The 27,919-nt window shown below is 25.0% G+C and overlaps 2 protein-coding genes across 2 annotated transcripts; one reads left to right on the top strand and one right to left on the bottom strand.

Moving 5' to 3' along the window:
* Positions 1-425: 425 nt before the first annotated feature.
* On the bottom strand, positions 426-3,157 carry LOC122509827 (cyclin-dependent kinases regulatory subunit-like). The gene is made up of 3 exons (XM_043624085.1): positions 2,939-3,157; positions 2,126-2,253; positions 426-1,448 (listed from the first exon to the last, which is right to left on the bottom strand). Exons 1-3 carry the CDS (start codon positions 2,992-2,994, stop codon positions 1,393-1,395), a joined length of 240 nt encoding a protein of 79 aa, XP_043480020.1. The 5' UTR covers positions 2,995-3,157; the 3' UTR covers positions 426-1,392.
* Positions 3,158-3,387: 230 nt separating this feature from the next.
* On the top strand, positions 3,388-26,739 carry LOC122509828 (cactin). The gene is made up of 11 exons (XM_043624086.1): positions 3,388-3,798; positions 4,576-5,405; positions 10,534-10,710; positions 10,805-11,003; positions 11,148-11,652; positions 17,648-18,012; positions 18,090-18,627; positions 18,705-18,821; positions 22,546-22,797; positions 23,106-23,274; positions 26,263-26,739. Exons 1-11 carry the CDS (start codon positions 3,569-3,571, stop codon positions 26,418-26,420), a joined length of 3,540 nt encoding a protein of 1,179 aa, XP_043480021.1. The 5' UTR covers positions 3,388-3,568; the 3' UTR covers positions 26,421-26,739.
* Positions 26,740-27,919: the final 1,180 nt, after the last annotated feature.

The following is a 27,919-nucleotide window of genomic DNA, read 5'->3' as shown; positions in this document are numbered from 1 at the left end:
TTTCAACTCTTTAATACGTAACACGCATTTGTCACGTTGACAGTACAAGGTCAGCAATGGAAATTCCCAAGGTATTCCAGTGAATGGGCCCTCAAAAACATGTACATATAAAAAGTAAAGAAGCCTTTTTCAAGTGGGCGGATCTGAAATTTCAAACTCATAAGTTACAAACGTCTTACACATTTCTAATTTCTATTGGAAATTTTTACAAAAAAAATAATTTTGCGAATTAAAAAAACACCAATTTTTTAGCACTTTAATTTATTATCAATGAAGCAAGAAATAAATAATGTTTATCAATATTCGAAACATATTTTATTTTAGGATTTAATTAAAAAATTAATTTTGCAAAATTCATTTTTTGCAATTTAATTTATTTTAGTTTCTATTAATAGTATTCGAAATTAATAAAAATTAACAATAAATTATAAAAACGAATATATTTTATTTTACGATGCTTTTTAAAATACATATCATCATTTTAGGTAGAAACAACAGAAATCATTTCAATTTGATGAGATGAACTCTGATTACTGGACATTCGATGCTTAGAAAATAATTTAAGTTTTTTTCTTTCCTTTCCATTTTTTTTTATAAAGAGTCTTATATGTTAGTGGAACTGATTTTAAAGAATTGAAAAAAGTATAGGTAGACGCAGACCTAGTGAAACTTAATAATATTTTCGATGATAGTATTAAATAGATTTTTGTATTTTTTTCCATTTTTTTTAATAATAATTATTTATAGATCTTCGAATTAGGCATAAACGCCTCGTGTCGAGTGCAATATTGATAATTGCAACCGATCATGTTTTACACGACTTTTTGACGAGAAAAAAAAATATAACAGACTTTTTATATATAGTAGAAAAAAAATCGTTTAATACTGAAACCTTGAAGGTCTGCCACAAAAATATTCGTAGTTAAGTTTTTGTCTGTTTTTCTTTTTCATAATTTTTTTCCTACATAAATTTTTCATAATTATCCTTCGAGTGTTATTACAATCCAAAAATTATCTATTAACATATTTACAGACTCTCAGTTCACATGCTATAAATGACATGTCGAAATAAGACGTTAAAAGAACTCAGCTAACAAATTGTTCTTACGTTATTTATGAACATATTTGTTTATATCTTTTTTTAATTTTCTATATTGTCAGAATCTAAACAATATTTTTAATTTTACTTATTTAAAACAAAAAATCAATTTTCTCAATTTCATTTTATTAAATTATTGTTTAGCAGTTTTAGCTGATTGTGCTAGTAGTCAATAGAAAAGTAATAATAATAATAATTATTTGTACATTACCATTTTTAGCTGAGTTCTTCTAAGATTAATATCTTAACTTAAAACGTCACTTGGCGAGAGAAAATCATCCTTTAAATACATATTATTTCTCAGGTGGCGGAGATGTGATTTTCCTTTTGAATAGAAGAATATGAGGTTCTAGAACAAATAGTTTTATTAATTACTATTGATAAATTATTAACTGCTTTCATAAATAAATCAATAATTCTTATTGATATTTTAATTTCTCTACTAAAATTAATTTAGGTAAAGCAATAAAATTAATTTTAGGAGGGAAATTAAATCAATTTAAATAAAGTAATTAAATAATTATTTAACAAATAGATTAATATTAATACTTATTAATAGTACACTGTAAAAAAAATTTTCTGTAGATTTACAGTTTTGTTTAGAATTTTATAAAAACTTGTAAAATAACTTCTTTAAAAGTAGTGAATTTAAAATCCCTTCTGTAAAATTAATACTTTTAATGTGTCAATTTTACAATTTTCTGTAAATTTACTACTCTGAATGTAGGTAATATTTTTGTCTTTTTATTACCTACATTCAGAGTAGTAAATTTACAGAAAATTGTAAAATTGACACATTAAAAGTATTAATTTTACAGAAGGGATTTTAAATTCACTACTTTTAAAGAAGTTATTTTACAAGTTTTTATAAAATTCTAAACAAAACTGTAAATCTACAGAAATTTTTTTTTACAGTGTATATAATAAAGTATCTAATTAAAGTAAAAAACGATTCAAAATTTAAATTATAGAAAATAGAATTATTTATAATTAAATCACTATTTAATAATAGAAATATAAAATTACCTGGATCGTGAGTCATATAATGTACCCAACCCTGACTTTGTTGTACCCCAATGTTTCTCCATTCTTTTTCACTTAATAAGTGACCCCTTGGCACCAGTTTCACTAATTCTTTTGGTAACGCCACATGCCTGAAAATATTTTTTAACGTAAATAGAAATTTTAACATTTTTCTCAAGTACAATGCAAGGTACAAATAACAAAAGATTACAAATTAAATCCAAGTCTAATATAAACAAATAAAAATCAGTAAATTGGAATTTTTAATACAATTTAATTAAATTAACGTTTTGGATTAAATAAATAATTTTAAACCGAACAAATTGTACTAAAAACTCTTTTTATTATTTAAAATATTTAAATACAGAAACGATAGAAACTTTACCAACTTACTTACTTTACAAACACGTTTCAAATTAAGAGATTTTAATTAACAAAATCAACCATTCTCATAATTATTATATTATTTATAAAAGAAAGTATATTTATAATTAGTAATAACTTGATATCTTTTGGAAAATATACATAAAAAACAAAAATCATAAAAATGTCAGTTTTGAAAAACTCGATGCATTTTGAGGTTATGTATAAGGAAATGTGTCAAATTGTTTACAATAAAATTTGAAAACATTCGGTATATATCTACATGGAAAAATAGAAAATACAGACAACAACGAGAGAAATTTCCTTAAAATTGTGTCACAGTTATAAAAATACTTGAAATGATGACTTGTTTTATTTGCATTTCAAACAAAAGAGTCGTATGCAGAAAAAGGGGATGATGTGAGAGTATATACATATATAATTTTCACAAACCTGTACTCATAAGTATCGTCGTAATATTTATTCGAGTAGTAAATGTTATCAGCCATTATTATTCACTTTATAATGCACAGTATTAATACAAAATACGATGAAAATAAGCACAAATTCAATTATTGTTCAAGTGAATTCTCAAAAGCTTGTTTAACGGCGTGTTCTATATATATAATTTAAATGTATTCAAAATTTAACGGATAGTATTCTTGGGATACACAAATGAAAAGTTTAGTGGGGGAACCTCTCTAATCAATTGAAGAGATTAAAAGTCAAAAAATAAAATAAATTATTATCTAAAAGTACGTTTGTGGCAAAAAAAATTTGTTTTAATTTCTAGTAGAATAATTTTATGGTTTTCATAAGATTTTTAAGAGTTTGAGAAATAATTTTCATGGTAAAATTAGAGTATTAGGTGGGTAGTGAGCATGACCGGAAGTCAGCTGTGAATAAATTCATTATGGCCGCCGTATACGTAAATACTAAATATTGTTTTCTAGGTTAAGTTTGTCGAATCCGTCGAATGTCGACAATCGTTCAAGAAACGACTTTTTTGGATTATATTATATATAAAATAAAATATTAAATATTAATAATAACAAAAATAGTGAATTGAATTATATTTATATAATGGAAAGGCACAGGCAGAAAAGTGATTACGAATGCTCTCGATCGAAAGACAGACGGGAAAGTCGTGATAAATATAAACACAAAAGAGATTATGATGATTACGATTCAAAACGAGATAAACATTCCAGTTCTACACACAAATCGGAAAAATCGAATAATAAAAAGAAGAAAAACAAACAAAAGGAAAGGTCTAGAAGTCGTGATAAGTCTTCCAGACATAAAAGTAAAAGGTCAGTTTAATATTAAAATAAATTAAAGTAATTATGATCATTTGTCAAGTGTGTTGAATAATCCTAAAAAAATTATTCCAAAAATAAATAATCTTAAAATTCAGACTTCACACTCATCTATTAAAACCAACTATTTACTACTTTTTTACGATTTGCTACTATTCGGATACTTTTTTATAGATTTGTGACATTAAAAGCTAGTTTTTCCTTTTTTTTAGAATTTACACTGCTTTAAAATAATCAGGTAATAATTGAAATAAAAAATTATTCTCAAAAAATTTTTTAAATTCTTTGAGACGATTCAATTATTTTGAAAAATTTATCGTAAGAATTCAATTATTTTCAATATCTATTATTTTAATAAAATTTCCCTAAAGAATTCAATTATTTAAAAGAATTTTAATAAAATTCTTTGTAAACATTCAATTATTTTCATAAATAATAAAATGTTTACAGGAATTCTATTATTTAAAATACAATTTTCATTGAATTTTTTCGAAAAAAATCAATTATATTTAATAGAATATTTTTATACGATTCTTCTCGGGAATTCAATTACTATTTGAAAATTTTAATGCAACTCTTCGTTGAAATTCAATTACATATTTAAAAAAATTTTAATGATATTTTAAAGATATTAAAATTTTTCGAAAGAATTCAATTATTTTAAGAAATTTTCATAAAATTCTTTATAACATAAGAATTCCATTATTATCGAGTGCGAAGCCTAAAATTTTTTGTTTAAAAATTATAAGAATTTTTTCTTATTTCTTACAGATCTCCATCTTCCTCTTCGACTGATTCTTCAGATTCATCGTCATCCGGCTCGTCTTCAAATTCAACGAAACTTTTGGAAAAATTACAAAAGCAACGACAAGTAATGGTCGAGGAACGCAAACGACAGAAGGAAATAATGAAAGCCACAGAAACTCCCGAGGAGAAAAGATTGCGTCGATTAAAAAAGAAGGAGGCGAAGGAACGAAAACGAAAAGAAAGAATGGGCTGGGACAATGATTATTTACATTATACAAATACTGATAATCCATTTGGAGATGGAAATTTATTGACAACATTCGTGTGGAATAAGAAATTGGAGAAGGAAGGTTTATTGGGCGTTAGTCGTGAACAATTGGAAATAAGAAATAGACATAAACAAGAGGAGAACAAGAGGGAATTGGAGAAAGTGAAGAAAAGGCGAATGGAACGTGAATTGGAGAGACAACAGAGAGAGGCGGAAATGGCATTGTTGCAGCGTGGAAAAGAGGCGGCACAACTTGAACAATGGGCACGGCAGGAGGATCAATTTCATTTGGAACAGGCGAGATTAAGATCGCGGATACGTATTCAAGACGGTCGAGCAAAGCCAATTGATCTCTTGGCTAAATATATTAGTGCCGAGGAAGAAGTCGATGCTGTTGAAATGCACGAGCCTTACACTTATCTACGTGGTTTAAATGTCAAGGATTTGGAGGATCTCATTGAGGATATTAAAGTCTATAAGGAACTCGAGAGGGGAAAAAATTTAGATTACTGGAATGATATTACTGTGATTGTCGATGATGAACTTATAAAATTGAGAAAATTGGAAGGCTCAGAATACGAACTTGGTAAATATTTTCTTTTCTTATACAGTTCATTTTACTTTTTTAATTTTTGCAGTCAATTTTTTCATCTCTTTTCTGGTAATAAATAAAGAGAAGAAAACTTCTTTTTTGCAGGCTTCGTACTCATCTACAAAAACCTACTGTTTACTACATTCTTTTACAATTTGCTACTTATTTGGATACTTTTTTCAGATTTGTGACACTAAATGACATTTTTTAAATTTACTTCTTTCAAACCATTCAATTATTTTCATAAATTTTTCGAAATTCAATTAATATCAATATTTACTATTTTAATAAAAAATTTCCCAAAAGAATTCAATTATTAAAAAAAACAGGGTTGCCACAAGTCAGGGAATTCAGGGAAAAGTCAGGGAAATTAGAATTGGTCAGGGAAGTCAGGGATTTCTATTAAAAGTATGTAGTGGAAAAAATTGAATTTTTAGAATTTACATATAAGAAAATTCTGAATTTTTGTCTTTTTTTGTTTGAATTTAAATAGAAATTTTAAGAACAACTGATTATACAGGAATTCAATTATTTTCAAAACTGATAAATTCCTCGAAAAATGCAATTATTCTTTAAAATTTTATTACAATTTTTCAAAGGAATTCAATTATTATTAAAAAGTTTTGATATAATTTGTTTATTAAAATTTAATAATTAATTTCAATGCATTTTTAATTAAGTTTGAAGAAATTTAATTATTTTCAAAAAATTTAATGAAATTCTTCATAGGTAACAATTCAATTATTTCTAAAAAATTTTAATAAAATTCTTCGTATAAATTTTATTAATTTCAAAAATATGTCTAAATTTAATTATTTTCAAAATCTACTATTTTAATAATACTAGCTCCTCCGACGGCCGCAAGCGGCCGTCTACGGTGCTAGTTTTTATATGTCCATTGTCCAAGTCCATTATTTCATTAATAATAATATTCAAATTTTTTCAGTTAATAATTTGCTTATTTATATTTGAAATATTGACGTTTTTTGACAATGCAAAATAAGATTTGTTATGTGTACATTCTCTTAACAAAAATAAAATTTATATATTCGCGCTCTTTTTAAATAACAAACAATTTTGAAAACACCCTTCTATTAAGATTTTACATTCTCATTGCCCATTCTTTACTTCGATACTTTTCGATACATTCGACCTTTCCACTCCATGTCTTTTTTAAGAAAGGAAAATTCCCCATAAGAATCTTCATAAGTTATAAAATACTTTGGAAAAAATCAATTATTTTCAATACAAATTGAATAAAATTTCTTCATGGAATTTAAAAATTATTTTTAAAAAGTTTAAAAAAATTTGTTTATAAAATTCACTTATTTTTAAAAATTGGGATAAACCCTTTAGAAAAATTCAATTATTATTATTTATTATAACTTCAGCCTTTTGGCCCGGAAGTGGACTTGGTATACATTTCTATATCATTTTACACACATACTCTTATCACTATTCATTTTATAACCTATTTATAATTTTCTCTTTTTCCTTCCATAACTTTTTTGCTATCCTAACTTTTATATTATCATTTTTACAATCTGTTAATCGTTACAGTCTTTTCTCATCACTATCTCCTGACTCCTCAAACCAACCTTTTGTTACATCGTAAATTTGCACACAGTGCTCTAAACTGTCCCATCCTTTTTGACAAAATTTACACTTTCTTTTGTCGTCATCCAACTAATGTTTTCTAAATTCTTCAAAATTCCCACATTTTAATTTAGCAATCAAACTCAAACCTTCTCCACTTTTAATATCAACTAAATACTTTGGCCTTTCTGTGTTTTCTTTAATAACTTTATACCCTTTATACCTATGTTTAAATTTTGAAGCATCAATTCTACTCTCTTCTATTTGTCTTTGCACATCACGTTCGGTTTTTCAAATCCTATCGCTAATATCACAATTTTGATACATTAGTCTCTACTTCTTCCAATCCCAAACCATTTCTATTATAATATTTCCTCCTCTCAATCCCGTACAGTGTATCCCAACCTTTTTCTTTTAAAGCGTCCCAACATTTTTTGACTAAACTATTGTTGCTCATATTTCTCATTCTTTGTTCAAATTTCAAAGCTCTTAGTCCCCAATTTATCTTTAATTGTTCTAACGCAGTTTCTCTAGTAATTAAATATCGTGGGGAGTATTATAGAAATCTAACTTTAGCATCCATCTGATATAGTCCAAGGATATCTTCTCTAACTCTTTCTTAGCCTCCCACCTCCAAATTTCAACCCCATATTCTATAACACTCTGTATTAACAATTTAACCAATTTCCATCTTCTCAAGAAATCCCCCTTACAACTTCTTTCTCCTAGACCCCAAGTATGTCTCGCCGCTATTAAACCTTTAAATTTCAGTTCTCTGATATGATCCTTATAATCCGCTTTTTTATTAAATACAAACCCTAAATATTGGAAATTATCGACTTCTTCTAAAGTTTCACCTTCCCATTTTAAATTATCTTTTTTTTCATTTTCTTTTTTATTAAAAACGAAAAGTTTCGTTTTTAGAAAAATTCAATTATTCTTAGTGCAATTTTAATTAAATTCCTCGTACGAACTTATATTTTCTTCGAAACAAACAATAAAGTGCTATATTTCACCTTTCGAATTCATTTCCCTTTATATCGATCCGATTTTCTTTCGCTAAGTTATATTAATTTGAATTTTACCATACATAGCCTAAAGATCTAATGAGAACCATGAGAACAAAAATAAAATTGTAAAGTATCTGCTAATTTCCAATCTGATATCAGTTTTTAAAAATTCAATATGTCAGAATAAATTTTAAAAAGTTAAGCTTAAATCGTAAGAATAACACGACTTCTTAATTTTTTTTCGTCATATTTTATCCGTCATATACAAGAACATTTGAGTAATTAGTTACAGCTCAGATACTTTACAATTTTATTTTTTTTCCCTATAAGCTTTTGAGGCCATGTATGGTAAAATTGGAACTACTATAACTCAGCGAAAAAAAATCGGTTCGATATAAAGCAAAATGGATTCGAAAGGTAAAATATAGCACTTTATTTTAAAATTCGAACAAAAACTCAAAATAGTATTTTGTTGATTTTATAGACATTCAAATATTGACAAAAACAGCCTTCTTCACACATTTCGGTTAGAATATCTCAAAATCCTGACGCGGCGGAAGGATTTTAAGGTCATTTTCGAATTCAGCATAAAAAATTGTATTAGAAATGACTGATCTGTTTTGTGGGTCTAAAACTTGTAGGCTTGTGAAATTGATTTAAAATTGAAGTTCATTTAAAATTTTAGATAATACCTAATTGAATATTAAAAGCGTTATAGTGTGAATTTTTAGAAATAATCAATTTTCAAAATATTGCTTCCTCATAAAGGAAGCTTTGTATTAGCAAACTTTTGGATTGTCATTTTTTGACATATTTATAAATTTTTTTTATTATGCCTAGTACTTTAGTACTTTATATATGCACAGGAACTCCCCGTATAAATGTTCTAAATAAATAAAAAAAAATTTCGACGTATTTTGACCTCCGAAGTCCAAAAAACGGATTTTAAAAATTTGTCCCGATGTGTGTGTGTGTACTAACATTACATTTGCCTCAATATCTCAGAACGAGAAAGAGCTAAAGGCCTCAATTTTTTTAAAATTGTAGGTCTCCCCGGGGGACATAAAATGAGAGTATTTTTAGCCCGATTCATGAAGTTTAACTATTTTTTTTTGCATTTTTCATTTAGTAAAAAAACGTTTTTTGGACATAACTTAAAAAAATGTTAGGACACTTATAAATCTTTTTCTTTAGTTTTGTAGAGTTTTTTCACACGCATCTTTTGAGCCCTAATTGAACATTTTTCGTCCATATTAACCGGAGATATTAAACTTTTAAAAATCAAAAATTTTTGAAAATAAGACTTTTTTAAAAATTTTGTTAAAAAAAGCAGAAGTTTAGTTCTGTTTTGTATTTAATTATGTAGAGTTTTTTCAGACGCATCTTTTGAGCCCCAATTGAACATTTTTCGTCCATATTAACCGGAGATATTAAACTTTTAAAAATCTAAAATTTTGAAAAATAAGACTTTTATAAAAATTTTTTTAAATTATGTAAAAGTAACTTCAAAAAATTATTACCAACTTGAAGAGCATTAAAAAACGCTTCGATTGACCTATTTTTGAACCTGATTCGGGCAGAAATTATGAAATTATTGGTATTTGAAAAATCAAAAATTGTGGAAAATATATGATCCTAAAGTTCTGAACGTTCAAATGAACGAAATTTATTTATTTTCTTCTTTAATTTAAATATTTATTACAATAATTTTGTGTCGATATAAAATAAATTCATTATAAAGTTTCTAAGTGTAAAATTTAAGTTTTTAATTTCGTTTTTCGTTCATTTGAACGTTCAAAACTTGTGGATCATGAAAATATCATTTTTTCAACATTCTTGTTTATTAATTTATGTGTAATTATTAAACTATTATTACCATCTTATAGAATATATAAAAACACATTTTTTAGACCAAGATTTAATGATTTTTAACCCTTTTATAAAAAGTAATTCTTATATTTTAATTATTATTATTTCTATGAGGAAGCAAAGTGTTCATGAAATGAACACCAAAATTATAAAAATGTACAACTTGGCAGCGGTTTTTTAAATTGAAGTCATTGAAAATTTTAATTGTTGTTAAGCTGTAATAATATTTAAATTTTTATTTTGAAAGAAAGATGATTAATGTTTTGAAGAATCTTATTTAAAAATTTCTACAACAAGAAATGATTGAATTTGGAAGAATTACAGTTGTAATTTTTAGAAATAATAGTTAAATTTGAAAAAGGCTTTATATTAAAATCATTTAAAATATTTCAATTCTTGTGGAAAACTAAATAGCTATTTAAATATTTTTCTAAAAAAAAATTATTCTATTTTTGTATGTAATTTAATTTAGAAAGTATGAAAAAATTGAGTCATCAAATTTAGTTTTTCGATATCTACTTTTTTACTACTTTTTTCAGTCTTAAAGCTACTTTTTGCTCTTTTTTAAAAATTAATTATTGAGTACGAAGTCTGCTTTTGAAAATAAATTCAAAAAATAATTGTTTTGAATTTATGTAATTGTTTAGCTGTTGGCCGAAGAGAAGGAATTCACGAGTCGGTTGCAAAGGATGTAACTGCTATTTTCAAGGGAAAAACAGCATCTCAACTTGATGCTTTAAAATTGCAAATCGAAACAAAAATTAGTGGCAAACCCGAAGGAGTAGACATTGGCTATTGGGAAAGCTTACTCTCTCAATTGAAAGGTATTTCTTCTTTTTATTTCAATTTTATATTTTTTACTTACATTTTATTTCCTTTTTTTACTTACTACTTTACTTTCTTGGCATGTATTTTTAGCTCATATGGCTAGAGCCCGTTTACGAGACAGACATCAGGAAAATTTGCGAAAGAAACTAGAGGTCTTGATAGCCGAGCAGGGAGTAACGAAAACCGAAGGTGAAGCTGAAGTTTCACAAGAGTCCAGCGAAGTTTCTGTAAAAGATGAACCTTCATCAAGTTCAGCTCATACGGAGAAAAATGACGACAGTCAATCAGAGTAAGAAATAAATACATTCACTAACAAAAATTCCTTCCGAAGGAATTAAAACAATTTTGCAGAAGAAAAATTTAATTTACAATTTATAATAATGTATAATATTTATTAATATAGCAACTATATTTTAATATTTAAATTTTCCAGTAAAGAGCAAGAGTCCGAAAATGCGAATGTTGGGGATGATATGATAACGGAATCATTCAGCGAATACGAATCGGGTGGATATTCACCGAAATATATAGCACAATCGCAACTAGAACCAGGAACAATTGTCACACTCGAGGAGGATGATAATCAACGATTGGAGTATGCAAGAAATATGGTTCTAAATACGGGTCGTAAAGTGCAAAATGTTATGACAGCCGAGGAGCAGGCAATGCTGAAGGAGGCGAGAAAAAATATGGGCGACGATGAGGCACAATTTAGCGTTGAATCATCATTGGAGGCACAAGTTTATCTTTGGTCCGATAAATATCGACCGAGAAAACCACGTTACTTCAATAGAGTTCATACTGGTTTTGAATGGAATAAATACAATCAAACCCATTACGATATGGATAATCCACCACCGAAAATTGTCCAGGGTTATAAATTTAATATTTTTTATCCGGATTTAATCGATAAAAGCACCACGCCGGAATACTTTTTGGTGAGTTCAGATTTTTGGTAAAATATATATGTATTACTTTTATATAATTTATTTGTTAACTTTTCAAATTATATTTTGATGTTTAGGTTGTTTGGATTAACTAAATAAAATTATTGTTTTTAGAATTAAAAAGAGTAGAAATAAATTATTTAAACAAAAATTTTCAGACTCCGTGCTCGGATAATAAGGATTTTGCCAATCTTCGATTTCACGCTGGACCACCGTACGAGGACATTGCTTTCAAAATTGTCAACAGAGAATGGGAATACTCCTATAAACGTGGATTCAGGTGTCAATTTCACAATAACATTTTTCAACTCTGGTTCCATTTTAAAAGATATCGCTATCGGCGATAGGAACTATTTCAATATGTATATTGTACATACATTCAAATTTAGGTTTAATTTAATTTAATTTCTATTTAGAAGTTTTCTAAATAAATTTTTTCGCTAAAATGAAGGAAGTGAAGTTAAAGTTTGGAATGTTTAAGAAGCGCAAAGAAAGTAATATTTCAAATAATAATATTGATAACTAGCAAATACGCGCGAAACGCGGTGTTTTATTTATTATTCTTATGCAAATTTCAAATTTTATTATTTTCAAATTATATCAACTTCAATTTTTGAATGATTTCCAGTTGCAATATTTTAGAAAATTCACTTAAGGTCGTCCGGGGAAAAATAGTGGTTTCGTAGAATACACTTAATTCAAAAAGAAAAGAATATTTTCGGTTGGAATTTTTTTGGAATAATAGAGGAAGGAACCATGCAGGGGGGACATCTCGGTATTTTGCATAATTATTATAAATAATTGTTAAAGAAATTTTTTAAACATTCAATTCTTTTTATAAATAAATAATAAAATACTTCGTAGAATTTCAATTATTTTTAATAAATTTTGATAAAATTCAAAATTTAATTATATTTTAAAAAATTCTGTTAAAATCCTTTCGAATAAATCAATTATTTCAGTAAAATTTTAATTAAATTCCTTGAAAGAATTTATAAAGTTTTTTACTAAGAAATGAATTATTTTCACTCAATTTAATAAAATTCTTCGCAAAAATTAAATTTTCATAAATAATAATGTTCGTCACAAGAATTTAATTACAATTTCAATGAAATTCCTCGAAAGAATTCAATTATTTACAATTCAATTAAAATAAATTTCCTCGAAAGAATTTTATTGTTTTAAAATTTTTTCATATCAAATTCGTCGAAACAATTCAATTATTTTCAAAATTTTGATAAAATTCTTTAGAAAATTTCGTATAAAGAGAGTTTCTGTTGAATATAGAAGTTCGATTAATTAAGAATTCCATTACATTCAACTCAATAAAAATTTGTCTAAATAGAAATAGTACAAAATAAAAATCCACTCGAATGAAAATTAAAAAGATTTAAGAATTAAAAATTTCTGATAATTGAAAATTTAATTAAATAAAAAGATTAATAAGTGAAAATTCATTAGCATAAAAATTTAATTAAACATAAATACATAAATTAAAAATTAGGAATTAAAAATTAAAAAAGACATAAAAATTAAGAAAAACATAAATCAATTAAAAATAATAATAATAATAATTATTATTATTCCAATAAAATAGTTTAAATGATCAAAATTTTAATTAATGTTTAAATAAAAACAAAATGCTTCTTAATCGCTGCAAACTTTAGATTCGTTATGAGTCAATTATTTTATGTACGTTTTCCAATTATAGATAATTTTGTTTGATAATTAATTTCATGAGTATTTAATTACGATAATTATAATCAAACTTTTTATGCAAATTTACGTAAATCATAATAGTCACAATTTTATTTGCGTCATGTGCCCGCATATTCTTGGAAGTATTTTGCAAAATCTTTATCAATTAGCTTTCTCTTTATACTAATAAGCTTATGAATCAGGAATTTTAATCCACTTTAGAAAAGAGTCGAATTTTTCAAAAGGGAAAAAGATAATTTTGTAAGTATATTTTTTTTACATAAAATATATTTTACAAATATTTGTATTTGTATATTTATATTTTTTAACTTTAACTATCTTTTTTTTACTGTTTTAAAATTTATTTTACTATCTTTAAATGAGGGTCAGACGATTTGTAGAAGTTGCAAAGTCCCAATTGGGAGAATGTAGAGAAGGCAGTATTGGAGAATTTGTCAAGGAACATTTCTTTCTTTTCTACTATCTTTAAATTTAGTTGACTATTTTTAAATTAGGTGACTTTTATTTACAAAGTAAAAATTAACTTTATAAAGTAAACTAAGATCTCTGTCAGTTTCTGTTAAATTAAATATTTTTACATAAATTAATTTTAAATGAAGTTTAATTGATTCTATTTTTTCCGATTTTTTATTACAGGTGTAACAGTTTTCTGATTGATAAGTGGAATTTAGATCCCTATAGGAAAAATTTACAAATGGATCGTTTAATTTTGTGTTGATTCATTTCCAGAAAAAAAGAGGAGGAAAAAAAACATTAATGATTCCGCTATCATTTCGCATCTCTAATCATGATAAAATTATAATTGACCATACAGTGAGTGGATATAACGCATTTGAAGTTTGCGTGAGTTGGCAGCGTAAACCGCGAAAAATTTTTGTTAATGTGGTCGTTGGATCGATTCTCTTTCCTCACCTGTATATTTTCTTGTGTACACACATATACAACGAATCGCAGGAGGGTGAAAGCTGAAGTCCACAATAGCCATATCAACCCAATGGCAAGGTAAATTCAAGCTCAGTTCACCGGGTTATTGTTCAGAGTGAAAAAGGGCGCGCATTGTTTTTTTTCGCATAATTTCTCAAAATATTTTCTTGAATGAAAAATTCCTTTTTTAACGCCTCAAAGTACTTAGACATGAGAAAATTGAATTCTACTACATTGTTAGTTTATTTTTAAAACTTGTGTGCGTTTCATTAATTTTAAATTTACAAAGTTTTGTTTTCCTTTAATATTTTGCGCATGTCCGGGTCTTGTTTTCCATTACGAAAAGTTATTTGAGTAAACTTCTTTTTTAAATATATTAAAACTTTCTTCTGAAAATTCTCGAAAAGTTTTTTTTTCAAGTTCAAGGAAAACAGGAACTTTTCCGAAGGATTTTTTTTATTATCTTTTAAATGTAAAATGAGTTTTTATAAAATTTATTTTTCTACGTAAATAAACAATTGAATATTCACTTTTTAGCGATCGATTTGTTTATATCTGACATTTCTAAAATTATTATTATTCAAATTACTAGTGGATTTATTTTTGACACTTTCTTTTAATTTAATTTTATTGTTTAAAATTTAAAATTTTGAGTTTTTAAGAAATGTTAAATAATTAAGAATGGAAAATTTGAAATTTATCACTTGAATTTGAATATCGTGAGAAATTGAAGACAAATTGTACATTATTCACGTATAATATAGTGGAGATGAAAATAAGTTCTAAATAAAGTAAAGAATAATTTTCTTTACTTTTCTCTACTCTAGTTAAATTTTAATCGATTTTGTAAAAAATTCTACAAATGAATGTCGGGGTGGGTGGTAAAAACGATGAAGTGGCAAAAGCCATCTTCCGATTTTCTTTCGGAAAAGACTTTTCTCGTGCTTAACAAAGATTTGGATCTTTTTAAAGGTAACAATTATTGTGTCATTAGGACAATTTTTATTTCATTTCAATTTAGGCAGACTGCCTTATCATTTTATTTACTTCTATAATTTAATTTATCCATTTCAATAAATAAATAAATTTATAATTATTCCTTATTTGGTTATTTTGTTTTTCGTTTTTTTAATGAATTCTCAATTTATTAATTTTAATAAATTAGTTAAATTATAATTATTTGTTAGCTTATTTTGTTTCTAGTTTTTTTTTTAATGTAATGAATTTTATTTCTTCGTAAGTTGAAATGTTTTGAAGTGTATTTAATAAGAAGGTAGGGTAACTATAGGTAGTTTGCTCCATATTTCCGGGGTCAATGCAAACAGAAATGCACTTTCATTGAATTATTCGTTATTTTATAGTTCTCGTCGAAATCGATAAAACAAGAGTGATCTATCAACTTTCTTATGGAAAATTTTCTTCAACTCGATAATAAAAATCCCTTTTCAGACGATTGATCAATACAGGGTTGCCACAGGTCAGGGAAATCAGGGAATTCAGGGAAAAGTCGGGGATTTTTATTTAAGTAGCTGGAAAAAATTGAATTTTGGAGAAGTTACAAATGATTGCAGAAATTCAATTATTTTCAAAAATAATAAAATTCTTCGCAAAAATTCAATTATGTTCAAAAGTTAAAAGAAATTCTCATAAAAATTCAATTATCTTTAAAAATAATAAAATTCTTCTCCAAATTTAAATTATTTTCAAAAATTTTAATAAAATTCTTTGCAAAATTTCAATTATTTTCAAAAAATTTTTCTCAATTCAATGATTTTCAATATCTACAGTTTTAATAAAATTTTTAAAAAGAATTCAATTATTTCAAAAAAAAATTTTGATAAAATTCTAAGCAAACTTCGCAATAATTCAATTATTTTCATAAATAATAACATTTTTTACAAAAAATCAATTATTCTCATGAATAATAAAATAAATTATTTATTTTTGTATTTAAATAATTGAATTCTTGTTAAATTTTCCAATAAAAATTGATTTAAAAATGAATATTTAGTTAAAATTTTAGATAATAATTGAATATTAAAAGCATTATAGCATGAATTTTTAAAAATACATAATTGATAAAATACATAATTGAATTCTTTCGAAGAATTTTAACAAAATTTTTGAAGATAAGGGGTCGTTCACAAACTACGTCACGCTTTTTCGGATTGATTTTTACCCCCTCCCCTCCCCTTCGTCACATTTTTTACATACAAAAAAAATTTTTTTGCACACTTCGTCACACACAGCTTGACACCCCCCCCCCCACGAGTGTGACGTAGTTTACGAACGACCCCTAATTTTATTTTCCGAGAAATTTATTTAAAATTGTATTATAAATAATTGAAATCCTCAGAAAAATTTTATAATTTATGAAAATAATGGAATTCTTACAACGAATTTTATCAATTTTTTTAAAATAATTGAATTCATGTGAAAAATTTTATTACTTGTAAAAATAATTGAATTTATGCAACGAATTTAATTTAAATAATTATATTCTTTTGAAAACTAGTATTAAAAATGTAAATTTTGAAAATTTTTGAATTTCAGCGAAGAATTTCATTATTTGTGAAATGTACCTAATTTAATTCTTGCAAAAAATTTTTAAAGATAATTTTATTTTTCGAGAAATTTATTTAAAATTGTATTAAAAATAATTGAAACCATGTGAAGAATTTTATTATTTATAAAAATAATTGAATTCTTGTAACGAATTTTATTATAATTTTTATAAATAATTTAATTTTTTTTTGAAAAATTTTATGGAAATTAAAATTTTTATAATACATGAAGATATCAATCACTCCGAGTCGAAGACTTGGAGTAATTGATATCATCATGTTTTATAATAATATTCTTATAAGTTGTTTAATTTTAAAAATGTTTTGAAGAATTTTAATTCCTATGGAACAATAATAATTAAATAGGTACTTATTTAAAAATTTAGTTATTGATGTGTGCGAATAATTTTACAATTCAAGAAATTCGTAAGTAAATGTAATAGAATGTTTTTTTGAGTATAAAATAATTTTTAGAGCGAATCAGAATATTCTTTATGGTCAGGGAAAAAGTGAAAATATTGTCTGGAAATCAGGGAAAAGTCAGAGAGAAATAAAATTAAATATTTGTGGCAACCCTGAAATAGTTTAATATTTTTGACTAATTAATTTAATTATTATTAATTATTTTTATTATTTATTACATGTTTATTGTAACTTCATCCTTTTGGCCCTTGGTTTACATTTTTAATTATTTCTAATTTTTCTAATTTTGACAAGAACAATAAAAAAAAATTGGATTTCTTTCAGATAACACAACAACGTGGCCACCGAAAGTGAAGAAAATTGCAGTAAAACAAAATGTGATTGAGAGGCCAAAGACGGCGAATCTGGAGAAACCGAGTATTTTAAATCCCGATTTAATGGATAAATTGGACATGTCATTATTGAGCAAGGATTCGTTGAGTCGGATTCGAATAGGGGGTCAATTAGGTGGGGGTGTGTCCTCGACCTCGTCCTCATCGAGGCGAAGACAGCGAGCATCCATCGATACGGAACTGCCTCGACACACCCGGACAAGCTTCACTAAGTGCACTACGCGGAAGAAACGTCCAATTTCACGATCCTCGACTGAAAATTTTTTTCGAGTCGATTTATCGCCCCTCGAACTTTCTTCTATGCATCTTCATCATAACTACAAATCGGGGTACAAATTTTTTATGTTCTAAATTTATTTTCAAATTAATTGAAATTAATAATTTTGATTTCTTTTTCCTTCATCAGTGACGGAAGATCTGATCGCAAATTGGACAACAATAATAACGGAAGTGGAATTTCCTCGAGAATAACAAATCTATCGCAACCCTCACGAAAATCAGTGGATGAAAATATTTCCTCGGATGTCGAACTATTCACCGGATTCATTAAGGGAACACCAGAGCCTTGTACAACTTGTGGACATACCAATCAACCTGAACGATTGCACAGTCATCCGAAAGTTCCAATTCTCAAAAATAAATTGGGAAATAGCAATTTTAATAGTATTTCGACTGTAAAGAAAAGTATTCAAAAACCAGTTGCACTGAATTTTCGTAGTGATAAGAGTAAGGATAAAATGAAGGGTCAAGTGGAGACAAAAAAAACGAAAAGTGTAAAGAGTAAAACACCGAGTCCAATATCGACAAAGTCTGGCGTTGGTAATTCAACTAAAACTAGAGATAACGACACATCTTCAAAAACTCCGAAAACACTTATTTGTTATATTTGTAATCGGGATTATGGAACAGCCAGTTTTCCCATTCACGAGCCCAAATGTCTTGAAGTGAGCAAATTTTATTAAATTTTCAGTTAAGAAACAAAATTGCCAAACTAATCGCTTTTTAAATGAATAATCAACAGAAGTGGGATCGAGAAAACAAAGCTCTTCCACCTTCTCAAAGACGACCAGTTCCTCAAAGACCAAACGTGCCAATTGATCATCAGGATTGGAATTTGAAAGTATTGGAAAAATGTCAAGTATGTACTTTATTAAATAATTTCTTTTTTTACATTAAAAATTTTTAATTTAATAGTTTATTTTATCAAATATTACTTCCTCATAGAGGAAGTATTGTAATACCAAAATTTTTCGAGTTCGATTTTTTGACATATCTTTATGTTATTTGACCTCACCCACAAAGCACAGTATTTTTCTGCAAGTTTGTTGCAAGTTTTCCATGCAAAGTTCGCAAGTTTGCAGCAAACTTACATACAAATAAAAATGTCACCCTCTTGGAAAGTTTGCAATGAAAACTTGAGAAAAATTTGCAGCAAACTTTCTAAAATACCTAAAAAATTTTTAAAAAAAATTTTTTTCAAATTGCATATATTTTGATGAACGATGCCTTCCCTGTATGTAGGGAAGGTGACTAAAATATAGTGCGCAGCTCTAGATGTCATAGTAAACTACTGCGCATACATTTAACTTTTTGCTATTTGTCGCAAGTTTGCTGCAAACTTGCAGTGCAAACTTGCCAAGTGGGTGACATTTTTATATTTATGCAAGTTTGCTGCAAACTTGCAATGCAAACTTGCGAAATTTGCATAGAAAACTTGCATCAAACTTGCAGAAAATGTCTGTGCTTGCAGGAGTTCAAAAATGACAGTTTTAAAAAATGTCATTGTGTGTGTGTGTGTGTGTAAGTAAACATAACATTTTTATATAAATATCTCGAAATCATGAAGAGCTTTTGGGTTGAATTATTTTTTAAATTGTAGATCTCACCTGTGGACATAAAGTGAGAGTACTTTCTGATATATTAATAAAGTTTAACTGCATTTTCTTTTATTTTTAATTTTGCAAAAAAACGTTTTTTGCCCATAACTTTAAAAAAATTTTAGGACACCTGTAAATGTTTTTCCATGATTTTGTAGAGTTTTTTTAGACGCATCTTTTGAGCCCTAATTGAACATGTTTCGTCCATATTAACCAGAGATATTAAACTTTTAAAAATCAATAATTTTGGAAAATAAGACTTTTTTGAAAATTTTGTTGAATAACGTAGAAGTAACTTTAAAATAATCGTTACTAACTTGTAGAGCATTAAAAAACGCTTCTATTGACTTATTTTTGAACCTAATTCGATAATTAATTTCGAAATTACTGGTATTTTAAAAACCAAAAATTGTGAAAAATGACATTTTCTCAACTTTTTTGTTTGAAAATTTTTATTTAACTATTAAATAATTGTAACTATCTTGTAGGGCATTTAAAAATACATTGATTGACCCACAATTCAATCACTTTTACCATATTTGTAAAAAGTTATTCATATATTTCTATTATTTTTATCTCCATGAGGAAGTAAAGTGTTCATGAAATGAGCACCAAAATTATAAAAAAAATATACAACTTGGCAGCGGTTTTTTATTTTAATTCAAAAAATAATTTGCGATCGTTCATTTTGACAATTTTTTATCTAAAGAAACAATTATAATAATGGAATAAAACTGAGAAAAATATGTAATCAATTCTTTTAAATTTGGTTCTGTTTAATTTAAAATGAACTATTTTTATTTGATAAAACATCATTTTTTTGATTTTATTTCACTTCTTTAGTGCAATAATATCAAAGTATAAAATATTAATTCTGCTTTTTTAAATAAAATACAGACCCTATTGATACCATGTTCAAAATGCGGAAGAACTTTTCTCGCTGATAAGATAAATGTCCATGAAATCAATTGCAAAACGAATTTTCAGGTAGAAAGTTTAATATTGGTTATCATTCTATTTATTAATTATAATATTGTAAATTACCTTTTTGTCTACCAAGAGAATTTCTTTGAACATTCTCTTTTCGAAATTCAAAGATTTTTTACGATTTCAAATAAAAAATCACAAGTAAATTAAAATAATTAAATAATTAGAATTAAGTATCTAATTGAAATGGAAAATTCAATAATTAAAATAATTTTGAAATTTATTATTATTTTATTCGTAATTTTTTTTAATAAATTGGAAACTTTTGAAAACTTATCAACGAATATAAAAAATTTACTAAATTAAATTAAAAAGCTAAATAATTTTGCAATAACTATGGAAAATTTAATGGAATAATGCCCGAGAATTAATCTCTTTTTAGTATTTATTCGAAAATATTTTAATAAAGAAAATCTTTTTAATAAATAAGTAATTTAATTTAAAGACAAATAATTTAGTAATAAATATGAATAAATTTATTAAAAGAAGTTATCTCTAAATAGAAATTATTGAAAAATGTTTTAATAATAAAACATAGGGTAGAGTGGGGTAAAAAAGCCATGGTGTAAAAAAGCCATTTGAGTTTTATTTAAAAACTATTAAGCCGATTTATCAGCTGTTTAGAATATAAATACTATTAGGTAATACGCAACTTTTGAATCTAATTTGAATGTTGTACCTAGATTAATATTGTTTTTATTGTAATTTTAATTTTTTGTTGCTTTTTTGAAAACATTTTGGTGAACTTTTCAAACATATTATACAATTTGATTAAGTGAACGAATAATAAAAGTAAATGTTTGTACATAAGGAGAAAAGTATACCGAAAACGTATACAATGTTAATTTTTGGAAATTGAACTGAATTAACAATTTATTTTTGCTTTTTTTAATAACTGGTCTTGGGTGTAAAAAAGCCAGGGCAAAAAATCCATTGAATATTTTGTGAAATTCACTTGTTTTCTATTTAAACTAAGTGCATTTAAAAAATAAACAATGAATAAACGGTTGCAACGAAATATGTTATCTGTGGTAAAACTTAAAGAGAACTTCTAAAAAAGGTACGAAAAATTGGCAGTGCAAATCGAAAACAGGTAAACTTAATATAATTTTCAATTTTGCTTGCTAAAAACTCTTTCATAATTATTAGAATATTTTTCAAATAAGACTATTTGTCATATAAATAAAGAGAAACTATAAAAATACCTAAATTGATAACATGTTTTGCTAAAATCGTAGGGTGGCTTTTTCACCCCACCAGGTGGTGCAAAAAAGCCACTTACAGTGCTTTCGTAAAACTCTTATAACTTAGTCCTTTCATGAGATAAAAAATATTTCCGTCAAGAATTTTCAAGCTTAATAACTAAACTTTCAATAACAATTGGAAATTTGAGAAAAAAATTTTAAATACAGATTTTACAGCATCAAAAGTAAAAATGTGGCTTTTTTACCCCACTCTACCCTAATAAAGAGAATTTTTTAAACATTCTATTTTTCAAATTCAAACATTTTTGTTACAATTTGAAATGAAAAATACCAAATAAATTAAAAATTATTATTATTTTTATTATTTATTTTATTTATTATCGTTTATTTATTTATTTCGGCTTTGAACGACCTTCCGGCATTCTTCTTTACCTTATAATTTAGATTAATTATTTAATGATTACAATTAAAAATATATATATTTATTATTTTATTTGCAAAATTACAAATAAATTTGAAACTTTTAAAAATTATCAACGAATATAAATAATTTACTAAATTTAATTAAAAAGTTAAATAATTTAGCAGTAACTATGGAAACTTTTAATGAAAATAATTGAGAGAATTAATCTCTAAATAGAAATTATTGAGAAGTGTTTTAATAAATAATCTAATTAAAATCTTAAATAATTTAGCAATAAATATGAATAATTTAATGGAAGTAAATAGAGAGAATTGATTTCTATATAGAAATTATTGGAAAATGTTTTAATAAAATATTGTATTTTCACAGAATAATGAAAACGAGAATCCAGATACGAAGCCAAAATTAAATCGCATTCGTTCTGGCCCACCAACGGTTGTTTGTGAAATTTGCGGTCGTAATTTTGGAACGAGAAGTATAAAAATTCACGTGCCACAATGTTTGAAAAAATGGCAATTCGAAAATGGAAAACTACCCTCCAATCAAAAAGGAAATTCTGCATTGCGAAAAAACTTGGGATCAAGATCCGAAGAGACAGTTCAACGACGAAAATCTTCAGCTGTGAGTTGAAACGAAGAAAAAATTTTTTTTTTAGAGATTTTCTGCATGCTCCTGTATAAATTGTGATAAATAAATTTGTAATTGTTTGTTATTTAGATCATTGCATGAATAATTTTTTAATTATTTTCTATTTTATTTATACTTTTTCTATTCTTTTATATCTTAATTTTTTTATTTTCGTATTCTTTTGTTTCTTAATTTTTTATTTTGTTTATTTTCATACTCGTTTCGTTCTCAACAGTTCTCAATGTTTTGTTTATTTTCGTATTATTACATTGTTTTGTTACTCGCACGTAAAATGATTTCAGGAATCCGTCTCGAAGAAAACATTCACGTGTTACTTATGTGACAGGAATTTCGGTTCAGCGAGTATTAGTATTCATGAAACTCAATGTCTAAAAAAATGGCACATTGAAAACAACAAATTACCTGCACAGAAGCGAAAGAAAGAACCACAGAAACCTGTAAATACAATGAGTAAGTTTATTTATTAATAATCACATCAAAGAAAGGAAAAAAAATTCTTTTTATAAATTTAAATTATCAAGAGTTGAATGACCTCAAATAATTGATTCGTGTCGGAATTAACTAACGTTTTTCTGTAGTCGAGTACACGCAAGTTCAACAATTACCGATCGACATGAAAAACATAATCTTTAATTTAAAAAAATAGGAGTATTTTATTTTTTCATTTTTTCTCTTCTATTTTCAAGATCATGTTATTTATAAACTGTAATTGTATATATAAGGATAGAAAAAATGACAATTGGGGGAGAATAATAATCAGCGATTGAAAAATTCAAAATTATTTCAAGTTCACGTCTATTTATAAAGCGATGAAAAAAATATCAACTTTACACAATTGCTCTTGATATTAATAAATAATATGTTTACTATATCCTTAACGTAAACTTGCATTTTATATCTACATTAGCACACAGGTGCTGTAAATATTGATCCTAAAGTTACCCTGCAAATTTAAATTTTAATTCCAGACTACTGCATTTACGAACTTTCGTGCAACAATAATGACCGATTATTGCTTGATATCAGTTAAATGGTTCCGTATAAATTAAAAAGAAAAGAAAAATATTTTCCTTCAGAGAAAATTTCTTTCGACTAGAAAATATTCAAGTTGAAAAATTTTAAGTAGATGAGAAGAATTAGATTAGCAAGCTACGTAATTTTCTACTAAAACCTACTATTTACTACTTTTTTTTACGATTTGCTACTATTTGGATAATTTTTTTTTTATATTCGTCACACTAAAAGCTGCTTTTCGCTATTTTTGAGAATTTGAAATACTTTAAATTCGCTAATGGGAGAAATAAAAAAATTATTCTGAAAAATATTTTCATAAAATTCAATTATTTTCCTAAATAATAAAATTTTCTCAGCAATTCAATTATTTAAAACACAATTTTCATTCAATTTTTCGAAAAATATTAATTATTTAAAAAGATTTTTATTAACTTTTTGACGAGAATTTAATTATTTAAAAAAATTTTAATAAAATTCGTTGCAAAAATTCAATAAATAATAAAAATTGTCACAGAATTTCAATTATTTTTAATACAATTTTAAATGGATTCTCCGAAAAGTGCAAAAGAAGTGCAAAAGAATTTAATTATTATTTTTAATACATTTTTAATGAAGTTTCTTGAAAGAATGTAATCATTTTAGAAAATTTAATGAAATTCTTCATAACAATTCAATTATTTTCAAAAAATTTTAATAGAATACTTCGTAGAAATTTAATTTTTAAAAAAATTTTCGAAAATCAATTATTTTCAATATCTATCTACCTACTATTTCCATAAAATTTCCTAATAGAATTCAATTATTTAAAAATATTTGTCGCAAGAATTTAACAATTTCATAAGTTATAAAATTCTTCGGTAAAATGCAATTATTTTCAAAACAATTTGAATAAAATTTCTTGATGGAATTTAATTATTTTTAAATTTTAATAAAATTTATTGATAGAATTCACTTATTTTTAAAAATAAACTTTTTAGAAAAATTAAATTATTTTCAACAATTGAATTTGTATTTTTGCAAATTTTATTTTTTGGATTATTTTCAGTATTATTTGTTCATTATTAATATTTTTTATTATTTTATAAATAATAATATTCTAACAGGAATCCAATTATTTAATTAACTTAATTTAATTTCAATTTTTTTAATACAATTTTAAATGAATTCTCCGAAAAATGCAATTATTCTGAAAATTTTTTTTAAAATTCTTCAAAAGAATTCAATTTTTCTTAATTAAATTTTGATAAAGTTCTTTATAAGAATTCAATTTTATCATTTAAAAAATGTTTAATTAATAAATTATCTACTTTTTATTTAAATAATTGAATTATCGTAGAACTTTCTAATAAGAATTGATTTTAAATTGAATTTCAATTAAAATTTTAGATGATAATTAAGTATTAGAAGCGTAAAAGTGTTAATTTTTAGAAATAATTAAATTTCAAATTAGTTTTGAATTGAAATCTTTGGAAAGTGTAATTGTTGTAAAATTGTAATTAAAATTTTGACGAATCTTGTTTAAAAATATCAACAACAAAAAATGATTGGAAATCATAATATTTCATTTTTGAATGTAATTTAATTTAGAAATTATGAAAAAATTGAGTCGGTAGCTACTATTTTACTACTTTTTTTTGAGTCTCAAAGCTACTTTTCGCTACTTTTTAAAAATTAATTATCGAGTACGAAGCCTGGATTAGAAATTAGAAGAATAAAAAATTAAATATGGTTTAGATTAGATTAAATGGAAAATTTTTTCTTGCGGAAAAAATTAGGAAAGTTTTTCAATTTTGTTCGATATGGCCTTTAAGGGAATGCCTATTTTTATAAATGCCACCACTTCATCTTCATTATTATAGAGGCATAGTTGTAAAAATTGGAATAGTTTTGCAAAAAGCGGCCAGGGCCAAGATCGATCGATTGACATGCATCATATTGTGAGACTTTTACACGTTGATTCATTATTAATTCATAACAGAAGTCTTACACACATTATTTTAAAATATAATTTCTTTATTCAACGAGTAAGCAAATTAAGAAACAATACGTCTAATTTTTCTTCTCTGTCAATCAATTATTTTATTTTTATTTAAATTACTTACTTTTTACTTTTTTCATTTAAATTATTTTTTACTATTTTATTCTCTACCAAATTTAATTCGTTTATTTTTACTGAAATTACTTTTTACTTTTCTCATTTAAACTACTTTTTACCTTTTTTATTCTCTACCATAATCAATTTTTTTATTTTCATTTAAATTACTTTTTTATTTTTTTCCCTATCTATCAAAATCAATTCCCTTATTTTCATTTGAATGAATTTTTTTTTTAATTACTTTTAAATTACAAATTGAATTACTTTTTTTTTATTAAATACAAATAAAAAATTTCCTTATTACAAAAATAAATTAATTTCACTTGCAGGTGAAACATCTTCTCAAAAATCGGCACCAAGCGCATCAGAAATGGCAGATTTGAGCTGGAAACAACATCTGGACAAATTGGTTCCCTGTAAACAATGCAAAAGGACATTTAATCCCGAAAGAGTTACTATACACGAACGAAGTTGTAAAGGAACTTGATAAAATTTTTTATTTTTTTTCCTAGAACTTAAACAAAACAAAAAATTGGAAAACATTACATGCTCTACTATTTTTCGTCGTATTCTGACAAATAATTAATTTACAATATTTACGCATAATAACTATATTAGTTTAGGTTTAATTGTGTTATGCACTTTCCGTATTTAATAATAAGAAAAAAAAATGTTTTCAGTGAAACCATAAAAGCAGTGAATCATATATAAATTATCTTTCTCAAATATTAAAATAACGAGAATTTAATACTTTTCGAATGTGTTGTATAAATTTTGTACAAAGACAGTAAAATTCAAATTACTTTTTCATAAGATTCGATTAGCAATTGTTGGAATTTCTTATGTAAGGAAATTCGAATATAAATTAGGAAGAAAATTTTAATAAATAATAAATTTGATTAATGTTAAAAATTGTTTTTCTGGATTTTTGACTCCATAGAAAATCGTTTTAATGTTATGTTTCTGCTATTTTTATACCTTAAAAGAATTACAAGTTTCTGATTAAATCGTTCGTGTAAAAGTAAAATCAGTTTTTATTAATTATTTTCAGTCATTTAAATTGAAATTTGATTTGTTTTGGGCATTTTTATTGCAAAAATAACAAACATATAAGCAAAAATATAACGTCTTTAAAATTTTATATTGTCAAAAGTAATAATTGACATTTGCAACTTTTGACTTTTTGTAAAAAACTCAAAATGATATTTTAGAGTTTTTCTTTAATTATTAATTATTAACAAGAGATTAAATTAACATTAAATTGTCAATAAAAAGAACTTTTTGTCTCTGTCTTTCTTTATTCTTTTTTACTAGAAAATTGTGCAAATTACAAAATATTTTATTTTCAAATTTAAATTTTTGAATAATTTCAGATTCAAACTTTAAAAGAATTTAATTATTAACTAATTTACTGCTTAATTATGTTTGTTTATTAATTTCAAAAATTTAAATAAAATTATTCACAAGAATTCAAGTATTTTCATAAATAATAATATTCTTCGTAAGAATTAAATTATTTTTATAAATAGTAGAATTTTTTGCAAAAGTTCAATTTTTTTCAAAAAAATTCCACGAAAGAATTCAATGTTTAAAAAATTTGTAATTGTATTTTTCGAGAAAAAATTAAATTATTGCCTAAAATTTTAATAAATCCTTCGAATAATTAAATTATATTTATAAATAGTAAAATTCTTATCAAAAATTCAATTATATTCAAAACAATTTCACGAAAGAATTCAATTTAAAAAAATTTTTATTAATTAGGTATATTTCGAAAAAATTTAATTATTTTATAAAATTTTAGTAAATTCTTCGGAAAAATTCAATTATTTTTAATATAATTTTAATAAAATTTCATGAAAGAATTCAACTTTTTTTAAATTTTTAATTAATATTTTTCGACAAAATTAAATTATTTTCTAAAATTTTAATAAATGTTTAATTTCAATTTTTGAACAAACACGATTATTTTAAAAACTTGATAGA

The sequence above is a fragment of the Leptopilina heterotoma genome, unplaced genomic scaffold (assembly GCF_015476425.1).
Source record: "Leptopilina heterotoma isolate Lh14 unplaced genomic scaffold, ASM1547642v1 Lhet_63, whole genome shotgun sequence".
NCBI classification, from domain to species: domain Eukaryota; kingdom Metazoa; phylum Arthropoda; class Insecta; order Hymenoptera; family Figitidae; genus Leptopilina; species Leptopilina heterotoma.
Note: the sequence above shows the minus strand (reverse complement) of the source record. Positions and strands in the feature narration are given on the sequence as shown.

Coding starts and splice junctions, on each gene's coding strand:
- LOC122509827 (XM_043624085.1), bottom strand. CDS start 2,994: ATGGCTGATAACATTTACTACTCGAATAAATATTACGACGATACTTAT. Junction 2,254..2,938: donor GACGATACTTATGAGTACAG/GTTTGTGAAAAT, acceptor AAATATTTTCAG/GCATGTGGCGTTACCAAAAG. Junction 1,449..2,125: donor TTATATGACTCACGATCCAG/GTAATTTTATAT, acceptor TATTTGTTCTAG/AACCTCATATTCTTCTATTC.
- LOC122509828 (XM_043624086.1), top strand. CDS start 3,569: ATGGAAAGGCACAGGCAGAAAAGTGATTACGAATGCTCTCGATCGAAA. Junction 11,653..17,647: donor CCACGCCGGAATACTTTTTG/GTGAGTTCAGAT, acceptor CCGAAAGTGAAG/AAAATTGCAGTAAAACAAAA. Junction 18,628..18,704: donor ACGAGCCCAAATGTCTTGAA/GTGAGCAAATTT, acceptor AATAATCAACAG/AAGTGGGATCGAGAAAACAA.